Here is a 13,299-nt window from a genome sequence, read left to right as displayed (position 1 = left end):
GTTAATTAAAAGCTTCATGCTCTGGGCCGAGGAGGTACGTGCTATCCACACAAGCATGAGGACCTGAATTTGGACCCTCAGTACTTACCTAAAATGCTGGGGCAGAGACAGAATCCCTGAGGTCCCTGGCCAGCTAGTCTTATCAAATCAGTGAGCTCTAGGTTAAGAATAAGGTGGAGGGGCTGGAGAGATGACTTAGTGATGAAGGCGTTTGCCTGCAAGGCCAGAGGATCCTGGTTCGATTCTCCAGGACCCACGTAAACCAGATGCACAAGGGGGCGCATGTGTCTGGAGTTTGTCTGCAGTGGCTGGCGGCCCTGGCCTGCCTATTCTTTCTCTCTCTGCCTCTTGCTCTCTCAAATAAATAAATAATTTTTTTTAAAAAAAGAGTAAAGCAAAAAATGACTGAAGAAAACATCAACCTGTGGCCTCCACGAGCACACACATGCATGCAAACTCACATTTCCACACCCACACTCCTATGCACATGTACACACGTGTGCACAGTCTAAACAGGCACAACTAAGACCCTTTATGCTGCACTGCACTCCCTGGACCTTATACCACGTCCAAGAGATGACCCCAGAGCTGAGAGCAGTCACGTGAATCCAGAAGGAACAATAGGAACTGGGTCTTGAGAATGACGGGAGGTCAGGTACAAAAGCAGGAGTCACTGAGGCTGGGAAACGCTCCTCCATAGTTGGTCTACCAGAGCTCTCACTCACCTGGCTAGGTGCTACCATATGTGGAAGGGGCTCGGCCTGTTTCCCATGGCCAGGATCCAGGCCATTCCCAGGATTGAGGAGTCACCACTTGGTCTTGATCTCACTGGCTTTGTGCCCCACCTGGCCTTGTGTGACCGATGGTTCAGTAGGAGAGGAGACGTAGGTAAGCCCTTTGAGGACATCCTCTTGCACTCAGCACTGTACAAATGTGTAAGCAGTAGCCCTGGCCTCCTCTCTGTGGGGTCTCCAGGAAGGCAACAGTATTATTTGTTCCTCTTAGACCTCTCCACCTGAGATTTGACAAGCTCCATGGCTTCTTGATCTTACCACCACCCACCCTCACAAGGGAGGGTCATGGCCTTATTTCTGCCTCCCCCTCCCCTCTTTCAGGAAGTCTGTTATCCAACTTGATCTCGCCAACACCAAGAAAGCGATGATCGTCCCTGCGTTCGAGACACTGCGATACCGGCTCTCGTTCCCTAAGTCAAAAGCTGAGCTGCTGTCAATGCTGGACATGGGGACCCTCTTCACATTCAGGTGAGTGACCCTCACTGCTGTCCTTTGCAGTGCCCAGAGGACCTCTCTTCTGGGAGACCCAGATGTCAACGTGGTTGGCTCACAACTTGATGGGTTGAGTTGGTTCCAGGTGAGACAAGCCCACAGCCTGCATCTGGCTCAGGTTGGCTGTGAAGACAGCCCAACACAAATCATAAACATCCCACAACATTTAGGAGACTTACTTGATTGCATAATTCTCAAGCATGAACTTTGTAGACAGGAATGACATCATGTCACAGTGTGGTAAGGTTGGACACATGTCTAATCCATTATAAAGCCAAAAAACCCTGCCCCCCCCCCATACATTGTCTTTGAAGTCCTCTCTCTCCTCCCTCTCGTTCCACGGACTTTGCTTTGTATGTGGAAGACAGGCACTGGATCCAGACGGAGGCAGAGGTGTACTGGGGCAAGAAGATAAGTCCGTTGGATTCAAACTATTCGAACCTGCCGCCATCCCCGGCTCGGCGATCTTTCTTGGGGCTGCACGTGCATTCCTTTGCTCTGTGAGTGGTTTTCACTCTGAGTACCCCAGCGAGGAGCCTCTATTTTTCTTCGCTGGGTGATAGTCTGGTCTCTAAGCCCTTCGGGCCTGGAACAGACAGCTCGAGGTTATCGGCTGCAGCTTCAGGTCGTCGTGGTGACACAGGAGTAGCCAACAGCTGACACAGGAGCCACTTTCCCTGTTGCCCAAGTGTCAGCCGTGGGCACGACCCGTGTTTTCCTCATGCCTCAGACCCTAAGGCCTGCAGGAACATTCTGCCATCTGGACTAAGTCCAAAGTGCTCCAGAAGGCTGCACAGGTGCTCATTAGCTCTGCTTCCCAGAGACAGGTGTGACATTAAGTACAGTAGTGAGGACGGGAGAGAAAGAATCCTGCCCATCTTACACGGCACAGTCTAAAGAGAGCCACGGCTTCTGCCTGTTTCCACTGAAGGGAAGCCTCCATTCTGAACAGTGCAGGCGTGGCCCACACTTCGAGTTAAAAGGCATGCAGCTTACAACAACCTGAATTTTGGTTGGAAGACTGTAGGAATAACAACATGGGATTTAATACCCCCTTGAAAGTCTCTAAACGATTCTAAAAGGTTTTCTCAAACTGTTTCGTGAAAATCACTCCATGAGCTGAGATGTCCGTTCTGCAGGTCCACAACTCACACTCAAACCCTCACCTTCCACTGACAACTCGAAAGCCATCATCAAGCCATGCTTTCCCGCTTGCCAGGAAGAAATAATGATAATTACCCTTTATTGGGTGCTTAACATGTCCCTGGCATTGAAGTAGAATATTTAATCTTCACACAAATCTGAAGCAGGCACCATTATCCCGTCTTTACTGATCAGACACTGAGGTTCTGAGAGGTCAGACCATTTGCCCAATGACACATGACCAATGAGTGACCAGGCTGGGATTCAGTCCAGGTCTGAGGAGCCACCGAGCCTGTGTTCTTAACCACAGTAGCACGGGGCTGCTGACAAGCCCTTCATTGTCACACCTGTCAAATGTTTAAAGGTGCAGAGTAAGAAATTGATCCTGGAAATGGAGACTTTCAGACCAAACCCCAGTCTCCAAGAGTCACTGAAGCTTGAGGTCTGACCACCTGGCATACTTCCAAGGTATTCCTCGTGCCGCATCCAACCCTGGGTGATGTGAGAACTCATTTCAAGGCCGTGTCCATGGGCATGGGAGCTGGGGTCTGGCCTGCTGTGTCCGTGAATAGCACTCCGGCCAACAGCTTGCAAGCCACCATGCCGAGTGCTAAATTACAGGCCTTCCCTCTGAGAAATTGTTTTTGTCACCTGCTCTCCGGGTAATGAACACTTAAGCCTTCCAGCAGCTGAAACCTGCTCCCCTCCATACCTGGCATGAGAAGCACCTCCCCCCACCACCAGCATCCTCTCAGGATGAGGTTCTTAGGATGCGTGCCATGGACCAGTAGACTGTGTCCCATTGCCTTGGACCGTGTTAGAGATGCAGAGCCTGGGCTTGGCACCATCCTTCCTCACCACTCTGATGCACACCTCTACCCTGAGACCTTTGGTGAAAGTACCCATCCCCTTTCTCCTCTATAACATCCTGCAAGGCATACAGAGGGACCCCTCTCTGCACCCCAGCACTGTGACTGAGGCTGTCTGCCCTTGCCAGGTTCTGAAGTCTGGCGTCTGCGGGACCAGCATCAGGTTCCTTAGCAATTTTCAGGCTGTGGCGTTGAGCCCGTGTGTCGTAACTTCACCACCTCCCCCTCTGCCCGGCCATTCAGCATGTTGTCAGCGGTCCAGGCTGAGCGGATGGAAGCTGCTTTCCCAGCCAGATGAGCAAAATTGACCCAGCTGTCGCTCGCTTCCTCTTCGCTTATTTTTTTTGCTCCTTTCTCACTTGATAGTAGGTCAAGAGTTCAGCCTCTAAAGATACAGAACAAAGAAAATGGCCACCCACATAGAACCATCACAGAGAGCAAGACCACTGTGAACTGACATCCTTACTTAGCAGGCAAACAAGGAGAAATGATGGGGATGTGCTCATGTTTTGAAGAAGCACTGAAGACACTGTATGAGTGCTTCACGTGGATCAATGCGCCATCAGCCACGCTTTACCTCCTACCACCCCAGGAGAAAGGAACAAAGGCACAGGCTACTTTATTTGCCCTCACTTGCTCAATGGCAGAGTGCAAACTCAGGCAGGCTGCCTTCACGGCTTTCATTTTTAGCCATTTTGTTTGTTTGTTTAATTACCTACTAGAGAACTCACATTGATCAAATGTCTCCCGCAGCCTGGTTCTATGCCTAGCTCTCTGCATTGTCACTTGAACCCCCCTCCTCCCCACAGGTGGCAACAGTTCATCACAGTAGGTGGAATTTTCTCAGGTGTCAAGGGGAAACTAGAGCCCTGTTAAAAGTGCTTTTTTTGTACAGGGTCCACCGTTTCTATGTGGCATGAGTGAGATTTGAACCCTGGTCTACTGGCTCCACTGCACTGTTTGGAACCTAATATGTGTTCCTAACCATCACTTAGGCTGTACCCATTCCATCAAAGGCACCAGGTGTCGCGACTGCCATTTCAGTAAGCTCACAGATAGAAAAATCAGCTGCTTCGTGGCCTAATTTCTGAGTTATACCTATGGTTGACATCTCTTGCAGTACCCCTTCGCACACTCCATTAAGTAACATTGCTCAGTCTTTATTTATTTATTTATTGCCATTGACATGAATGGCTTGGGTGGACATGGCTACCTTGGTAGCAGTGAGGTGCAAGCCTCCACCCCTGCGGCTAGCTCTCCCCATCCAGCGGCACAATGGATGGACATTCACCTCTTGGCCCAATGTCTCCTCAACCACATTGCATGACGATTCTCTGAGAGCCTAATAGAAGTCCAGCCTCGGTGGTGAAGGAGAATGAGAAAAGAGTTACAATCTTGCCATGAAAAAAAAAAATGCCTCTAACCGTGGGAACACTCCCTCACACAGCTTGCTTGCTTCAAAGAGATACCCCTAAGGAGAGGGTGGAACCCAGGATTCTAAGTTCCTTTCTCCCGCTGCTGTGCCATTGGGCGCTACTCTTCCCATCTTGCTTTCATTTCATGAAACTTTTCTTTTTACCTCGGGGCGCCGCCTTTGCTTGCCTCTTTCGGTTACTCCTGTCTGTGACCACGCGACATGGCCAGCTGCCACCATGCTTGTAACGTCCACAGGCGCAGTGCCATCCCACCCACGGGCCTCTCTCTCAGACACCAGGAAGCTTTAGATAACTCGGTCACTCGTTTACCCAGTGTGTAGTATAATCATGGTTTACTGGTTCTACAGCCAGAGAGTGTGAAAGACAGTGACACACAAGGAAGTGACTTAGCCCTTGAGCCAGGCCAACTGGGTTTGAACCCAGCCTGAGTCACTTATGATTTGCAACATGACACTGGATACACTTTAAGCATTTAAAACAATCTGCAGCTTTGCATTTGAAATAGTCATAGGGGGCTGGAGAGATGGCTTAGTGGTTAAGCGCTTGCCTGTGAAGCCTAAGGACCCCGGTTCGAGGTTCCCCAGGTCCCACGTTAGCCAGATGCACAAGGGGGCGCACGCGTCTGGAGTTCGTTTGCAGAGGCTGGAGGCCCTGGCGCACCCATTCTCTCTCTCTCCCTCTATCTGTCTTTCTCTCTCTGTCTGTCGCTCTCAAATAAATAAATAAATAAATTTAAAAATTAAAAAAATAAAATAAAATAGTCATAGGCATAGTAAATGGCTGACAAGCGTTAGCTTCTTATTGTTAGATGGTTGTCCGTTTTCTACTACTACATAACCAATTACCACAAATGTAGCATCATAAAACAATGTAGACTTCTGTTCTAACTACCCTGACAATTGGCTTTCCTGGAAAGGCTCGGTTCTCTGCCCAGGGTCTCACTGGAAGGCAAGCAGGCGTCGGAAAAGCTGCGCCTCTCCTCCAGTCCATGCAGTGCTCTTCCTGCTCCCTGGCTGTGGCTCCAGGCTGAGGTCTCCGTTCTGCTGGCTTTTAGCTTGAAGATCCCCTGGCTCCTAGCACCTATTCTTTGCCCCCCCGCCAACCCCATCAACAGCTTACAGCATGGCTGTTTGCGTCCATCCAAATCTGAAAGATCAGATGATCAGATCAGACCAGTTTTAGTAATTTCCTGTTTCAATAACCTTAATTATAGTACCTGAAAAAAAAATCCCTCTTGCCAGGTAGTGGCGTATGGGCGCAGGGCTATCCTACGCAGAGGTTCTGCTCCAGTGTTGAGGTCACCAGTGGTCTCTGGGGGGAATAACTAGAATACTGTTGGGTCCATGGGAATGACGCAGCTTCTCTAGGAGTCCACTGACCTTTTCAGAGGAACACCTTCTTTTTAGTTAAAGATGTGCACCACCAACTGTGTTAGTTTCCTGGGGTTACCACCACACCACAAAATAATACAGGTAGGTAACAACACGACGGAAGTTTATTCTTTGGCAATTCTAGGGGCCCAAAGTCAAATTCAAGGTATTCATAGATACAGGGTTGATTTTATTTTTGCGGACTGTAGTGAAGACTCCTTTTTTGTTTCTTTCTGCTTCCTTTCCGGTGGTGGCCAGCAACCCTTGCCTCTCTTGCTTTCTCACTGGGTTTAAAATCCACCTACATTTTCACATGATCGTCTTCCTTTGTATCTATGTCTTGTCGAAGGATATCAGCCATTAGGTTAGGGTCCACCCTCAACTACTTGATCTCGTCTTAGCTTGATCAGGTCACATTTATTGGCACTGAAGGTTAGAACTTGAATATGGCGTTCTTGGGGACACGGTGTACTCCACAAGAGGACTGGATCGGGGTTCAGAACGCTCAGCATCTTTCCCTCCACCCAGTGTCTCTTCTCCACATGTTGTCCTTCTCAGGTACCACGTCTGGACGAAAGGTCACGCACCCACAAACTTCGCCAAGTGGCGGACTGCCACCACGCCTTACCGGGTTGAGTGGGAAGCAGACTTTGAGCCGTACGTTGTGGTGAGACGAGACTGCCCGGAGTACGACCGGAGGTTTGTGGGCTTTGGCTGGAACAAGGTGGCTCACATCATGGAACTGGATGCGCAGGTAAGAAGGGGACGTCCACTCGGGGCTGTGGGGGGGGAGACAGAGGCTCAGATCTTACAGCTGGAAAGGGGACTCTGGAGACAATACCATACAGGAACCTAAGGAGGAGCAAGATATGTTCAGGGACCTAAAAGGAGAATGTGGCAGTCATACTCCATGGGGCTTGTGACCTCAAACCCTTGCTCTATCATCCACCACCCCCCCCCATGTGAGAGTTTGGTTCCTGGACAGAACTAGGTAAATTATGACAAACCACCTGACTCCCTTAATCCAGTGAGAAAGACTAGCCAGTGATGACTGTGTGTGGCTTGGCCTTTGAATCATATGATAGATGCAAAACATTGTAACAGCTCCACATAACTGGTACAAGGCATGCCACTAAAACACAGCTAGTCATTCAGTCCTGTAGTTAAAACTGCAATGATTTTGTAAGGCTGTATTCAGACTAAAATCCTTCATTCCTTCAGCTAACACCAAACACACCTATAGCAAAAATTAAAAAAAAAAAAAAAAACAAGTCTGCAGATCTTCACAGGTGAGCTAGAGTTCTGCAAACTTTCTGTGAGGGGCCAGTTGGTAAGTGTCTGGGGCTTTGTGGGACCTGCAGATCGTCTTTGCCCCTGCTCAGCTCCGCGGCTGCCGTTCCATCACAGATACCTTCCAAACAAATGCGCGTGGCAGGCTTCTAGCATAGCTTTGTTCATGCAGTTGTGTGGTGAGCCAGACAGGATATAGTCTAGGAGCCCATGTCAAACGGGCACAAGGCTGCTCCGGTTATGTTAGGAGAAGGAGCCACCCCCAAGCCCCACTCTCTGTGTGTCCTATTTTCCAAGACTCCTCCACCTTTCACAGTGTAAACATCTCTGAGCAAGGATGCCTCAGTGTTGGGAAATGCTAAGGTCAGCCGTGCGGGGATGGCCTCCCGTGAGAATCACCAGGAGAACTTTCCCATGGTTCCACTGGGCACGAGCCATCCCGGCTGACTGAGAACCACTGGTGGTGGTAGCAAGTGGTCGAACACTGTCCACACCGAGCAAAAGAAAAAGAAAGCAGGGCTGGAGAGATGGCTTAGCGGTTATGCGCTTGCCTGTGAAGCCTAAGGACCCCGGTTCGAGGCTCGATTCCCCAGGACCCACGTTAGCCAGATGCACAAGGGGGTGCACGCGTCTGGAGTTCGTTTGCAGTGGCTGGAAGCCCTGGCGCGCCCATTCTCTCTCTCTCTTTCTCTCTCTCTCTCTCTCTCTCTCTCTCTCTCTCTCTCTCTCTCTCTCTGTGTCAGTCTCAAATAAATAAATAAAATAAACAAAAAAATTTTAAAAAAAGGAAAAGAAAGCATGGCCTTTGGTACACGTGTTTTCAGTCATACTCTGAAAGGTCCCACTGGTCATGGTCATTACCAAGCCATGCCTGGTCAGCCTTAGCTTCTGGCAGGAAGAAAGCAACTGTCACATTCATGCGTCTAGCAGTGTTGTGAGGTGACCTGTTAGGGAGAACGTTTATTTTTCCATCACTGTGATTTAACCTTCCATAACTGTCATCTTCTCACTGCTGGGACAAAATACCCAACCGAAGGCAGCATATGGTAGGAAAGGGTTTAATTTGGCTTACAATCTTGAGGTCAAATTTCATGTCAAGGAAAGTCTGGCGGAGCCGAGGCTGGGCCTCACATCTTGTCATCACAGCTAGGAGGCAGCAGCAAGAGTAAGCTAAGTAGTGGACACGCAGTGGACAGGATGAATCAACTTCAAGGTCCACCTCCTCCATGAAGGCTTTACCTCTCATAGTCTCTACAAACTGAGGATTGAGTATGAGTTAATCACAAACACATGAGGCTATTGCGGGGGGGGGAGCTCACATTCAAACCAACACTCCTTCATTTTAGACACTTATGTAACTCTTTTAAAAAAGGTTTTGCGTATCTTTCTTGCTTGGGCTATACCATCAGACACAATGTTCCCGTCTTGAGCAATTTAAAGCAATAATAAGGGCAGGGCTGACAGATCCTAGGCCGCCACTGATAGAGGGACCGTGGGGCTGGTAGGGTACTTTGCCCTGCATGAAGCGCCCAGACACCTGAATTCTGCGCGTTCTCCCAGCTTTTCCTCCTGCTTTTCCTTGCGGGCGCCTCGCCCTCAGCTGCTGCTTCCTGTGGCTGTCAGAACTCTGCCTGGAGCAGCTCCTGTCCTCGGTTTGCTTTCTGAGTTTATTCTCGTCTGCTCTGGGCTGGGAAGACAGATGACATGATGTCCAAGATTGGGGTAAAGATACAGCCTGCACATGTGCTGGGTTCTCTCTGAATTACACGTCCTATTTTGGCTACTCAGGGGCTTTTAATTCGGGAGCTGAGTGCTTGGCTGGGTCCTGCCAGGCTGACGATGCTCTAAGATGGCATGACTTATAGGAACTTGGGAAAAAGTTTTTCTCTGATAAGATATCTGCAGAACAGCTGAAATTTTGAGGGGTTTGTTTTGTTTTCTTTTATTGGGTTCTTTTTGGTTCTGAGTCAGAGTTTCACACGATGGCTCAGCCTGGCCTGAAACTCATTATGTAGCCCAAGATGGCCTTAACTTACAGTAGTCTTCTGTCATCAGCCTTCCAAATACTGGAAATAAAGTCAGGTGCTAACATTCCAGGATCAATCATCTATTTTTATTTTCTTGTCTGTCATTCTATTTTGTTACCCCCTTCCCTGTTTGTTTGTTTGTTTGTTTTTATATTTTTTTGTTCATTTTTTATTTATTTATTTGAGAGTGACAGACAGAGAGAAAGACAGATAGAGGGAGAGAGAGAATGGACACACCAGGGCTTCCAGCCTCTGCAAACGAACTCCAGACGCGTGCGCCCCCTTGTGCATCTGGCTAACGTGGGACCTGGGGAACCGAGCCTCGAACCGGGGTCCTTAGGCTTCACAGGCAATTGCTTAACCACTAAGCCATCTCTCCAGCCCTTTGTTTGTTTTTTTTCAAGGTAGGGTCTCACTCTAGCCCAGGATGACCTGGAATTCACTATGTAGTCTCAGGGTGGCCTAAACTCATGGTGATCCTCCTACCTCTGCCTCCCGAGTGCTGGGATTAAAGGCATGTGCCGCCACGCCCGGCTTTTATGCCATTTTGTCCTCATCAGTGGAGGCTGTCAGCCCATCAGTTAAGCAGATGGCAGACTGAGAGTATGCACCATGACTGTGTCATCTCCGTAGCCACATGTATGTGATCGTACATTTACAGTGGCCATGTGGTGTGCTTGACACTTCCCCACCCTCGTGGTCATCCTTCATGGTAGATATTATCGCCTTCTCCTTGTAGACTGAAAAACAAAACGCTAAGGTCACACAAGCCAAGCATCACGTGCAAGTTCGCGGGGAGGGGGGTCTCCACAAACTGGGTACCGTGGCATGACCTTCCGCAGTTCATTCAGTGAGGGTCTTCACGCGACCCAGGGCTCACACTGCTCTCATCTTCCTCCCTCCAGGAGTACGAATTTACTGTGCTGCCCAATGCCTACATGATCCACATGCCGCACGCCCCCAGCTTCGACATCACAAAGTTCCGTTCCAACAAGCAATACCGCATCTGTCTCAAAACGCTGAAGGAGGAGTTCCAGCAGGACATGTCCCGCCGCTACGGCTTTGCCGCCCTGAAGTATCTCACGGCCGAGAACAACAGCTAGCGAGACGAGGCCCCGCTGCAGAGAGACGCGCCACAGCGGAGGACCACATGCTGTCAGGGGCCCGGGCTTCGAAGTCAGAGTTGACCAAGGCTTTGTTTTGTTTTATTTTTGGTTTGTTTTCCTTTGACCCCACAAAGCTGCTCTCACTCCCACAGTCTTGGGTGAAGATCCAGGCCACTGTCATGAGTCAGTTCCGGAATGGATCACAGCAGGGTGACAAGCAAGTAAGGGGTTACCAACTTGCCCAGAGCCACACACAGAGCTGGGGCTTCTGCTCTTCGTGATCCCTTTCAAGGAGCTATGGGTCCGATCTTGGGACAAAGGGAAGTCAGAATGCTCAGAACTGTAGTCATCACAGAAGGAAGAGCAAGTTCTCAGTTCCCGAGAAGGGGACTTTCTTTTTCTTTTCTGTACAGGCTAGCTGGGGTGCAGAAGGAGATGATAAGGCAAGGACCCAAATAACTGTCTAGAAAACCCCATGGGGATACTGTGTCTTCAGGGGCCTGGAGGTGGGGTTGGTTGGCTCCTTCAGTGTCACTGGTTTTGTTTTTATTTGTCTTTGTTTGGGGGATTTTGTTCCTTTCTGCTCTGGAAATCTAAAACTGAAAAATCTGATCCATTAAGGCCCCAAAGGAAAATTGGGTCCCTCAGCCAAGGTCCCTCTAGGAGCAATGGCCCAGCTCAGAGGCCAAGAGTCTTCTGCAGGTAGTCACATGTGGGCAGCTTCCTTAAGGATTCACACTGAAAGCCCCCCCCCCCCCCCAAAGACTCTGAATTTCCAAATCTCTAGAATCCAGGGCTGTGGTGGGAAAACATGAGGCCACCTGCTGGATGCCAGTCACATTTTCTATGGACAGTGACGTCACGAGGAAAGGGCTTCGAAGGAACCGTTTCAGTACTCATGGAAGGTATGAACCTCTCTCAGGCCTTTAGGAGAACTTGAATGGCTCACGAGAGCCTTATCTGAAGACTCGTATGGTCATGTGGCGGCCTCAGGAAGGATGGGATTGGTGCTTCGGGGTTCTTCCTGCCTCACCGCGGAGAGGGAGAGGTGGCAGCCTCAGTCTCCCCGAGGGTAGGCAAGTGCCTCATTGTGACATGTATGGAGGAGACACTGGACTTTTTACCCATTTTCTTTACTCTTCACTATTAATGTTGTGTTTACATTGACAAGAACAAGAGTTCATGCCCTGCCCTCTGCTGGGCTGTTTGTATTGAGTTGCCATGTGACCAGCCAAGCAGCATCAATAAACAAGCGTGCAGACTGTTTCCTCCCCACTCCCCTCCGCTCTTGTGAGAAGCCACGTGGCAGCCAGCACCCACATTCTGCGCCTCCCATGTTCCACCCTCTCATTTCATCTCTCTCGTTTGAAACGTAACCTTTCTTTTCTCCCTGTCCAAGCTTAGAGCTATTTCCCATTGAGTGCCTGTCTCGCCACCGAAGTCAGATGTTCTATTCTTGTGCCAAGTGTTCAAATCACATGAACTGATAGCAAATTGGATGTCCTGTCCTTTTTGCTCACTAGTCAGATGGGGCCTCACAGCAGTCTGGCAAGAGAACCACGTGTGGCTTGTTCACATGACACTGCCCTGGAATTTACACAAAATCAGGATAATTGTGATTTGAACTAATTGTCACACAGGTATAAATACATTTAGGTACCTATGTAGGCAGAGATCTATAGATAGCATATGTCCTAACGGCATATGTGTGGGATTTATTATAAAAGGAAAGTAATGAAAGAGTAAAACATTACAAAAAAGGGTTTAAAGCACAAGCTGGGTTCAGTTTCATCAGTCATAATGCTAGGGCCAGCTCCCCGGGGCTCACAAGGACAGATGCACATCTCTTTCCAGTTCCCATGTCCACTGACTTCCCTGTAGACTCAGTGTTAAATATTTATCAGTAGCACCCACACCTTTTCTTCTCTCATACACACACAGCCATGCTTCCTCCCACCCCGGAGAGGCCAATGCTAGTAGACGTATTCGAACTAATCACTACCAGCTACATGAGCCAAGCTGATCATCATCTGGTAGCATGGTTTCTCAGTATTAAAATCACATTATATAATTCCCTAAAGCCTGTTTAAAAATTTGTCCCGACACCGGGTTTTTACTTGCGTGTTTATGGGACTAGCTAGGAACTATATAATTTGCTCCCTAAACAGGGTCACTACTGAGGATGAAAGGAGGTGCTAAGTGACTTTAAGATAATAGGTGTAGGGCTGGAGAGATGGCTTAGCGGTTAAGCGCTTGCCTGTGAAGCCTAAGGACCCCGGTTCGAGGCTCAGTTCCCCAGGTCCCACATTAGCCAGATGCACAAGGGGGCGCATGCGTCTGGAGTTCGTGTGCAGAGGCTGGAAGCCCTGGCGCGCCCATTCTCTCTCTCTCCCTCTATCTGTCTTTCTCTCTGTGTCTGTCGCTCTCAAATAAATAAATAAATAATTTAAAAAAAAAAAGATAATAGGTGTAATCCGGAAGTTGATGTAGCTTCGTGCACAAGCCAGAAGCTGACATTCCACACCAAAAAGAGAAAAATTCTATCTCCCCAATGACATGTGCCTGATGCTGAAACCCAAGCCTACTTAAGGCAAAAACTGAAGATATTGGCTGATGGCCAAGTTCACCACAGGGAGTGGCAGCCAGTGCAGGCTGAGGTATACAGAGCCAACAGCATGAATTCCCAGAACTTACCCAGGAAGCAGCCACTCAATGCCAGGCCCAGCCCATGTGTGGCGAGCGCAAGCACAGGGGTAGAGGTAATGGTGGTTC

At 49.2% G+C, this 13,299-nt stretch overlaps 1 protein-coding gene across 3 annotated transcripts in view; it reads left to right on the top strand.

Moving 5' to 3' along the window:
- Large1 (LARGE xylosyl- and glucuronyltransferase 1) overlaps positions 1-11,793 on the top strand; it is a 576,767-nt gene extending 564,974 nt beyond the window's left edge. For all 3 annotated transcript variants that reach the window (XM_045152294.1, XM_045152293.1, XM_045152295.1), the window contains exons 13-15: positions 1,116-1,262; positions 6,663-6,858; positions 10,327-11,793. In XM_045152294.1, coding sequence (XP_045008229.1) covers positions 1,116-1,262; positions 6,663-6,858; positions 10,327-10,524 — 541 coding nt within the window. In that variant the 3' untranslated portion in view covers positions 10,525-11,793. The remainder of the gene's footprint in view (positions 1-1,115; positions 1,263-6,662; positions 6,859-10,326) is intronic.
- Positions 11,794-13,299: the final 1,506 nt, after the last annotated feature.

Source organism: Jaculus jaculus, chromosome 6, assembly GCF_020740685.1.
Source record: "Jaculus jaculus isolate mJacJac1 chromosome 6, mJacJac1.mat.Y.cur, whole genome shotgun sequence".
Classification (NCBI taxonomy): domain Eukaryota; kingdom Metazoa; phylum Chordata; class Mammalia; order Rodentia; family Dipodidae; genus Jaculus; species Jaculus jaculus.
The sequence above is the reverse complement of the archived record's forward strand: the minus strand, read 5'-3'. Positions and strand labels throughout refer to the sequence as shown.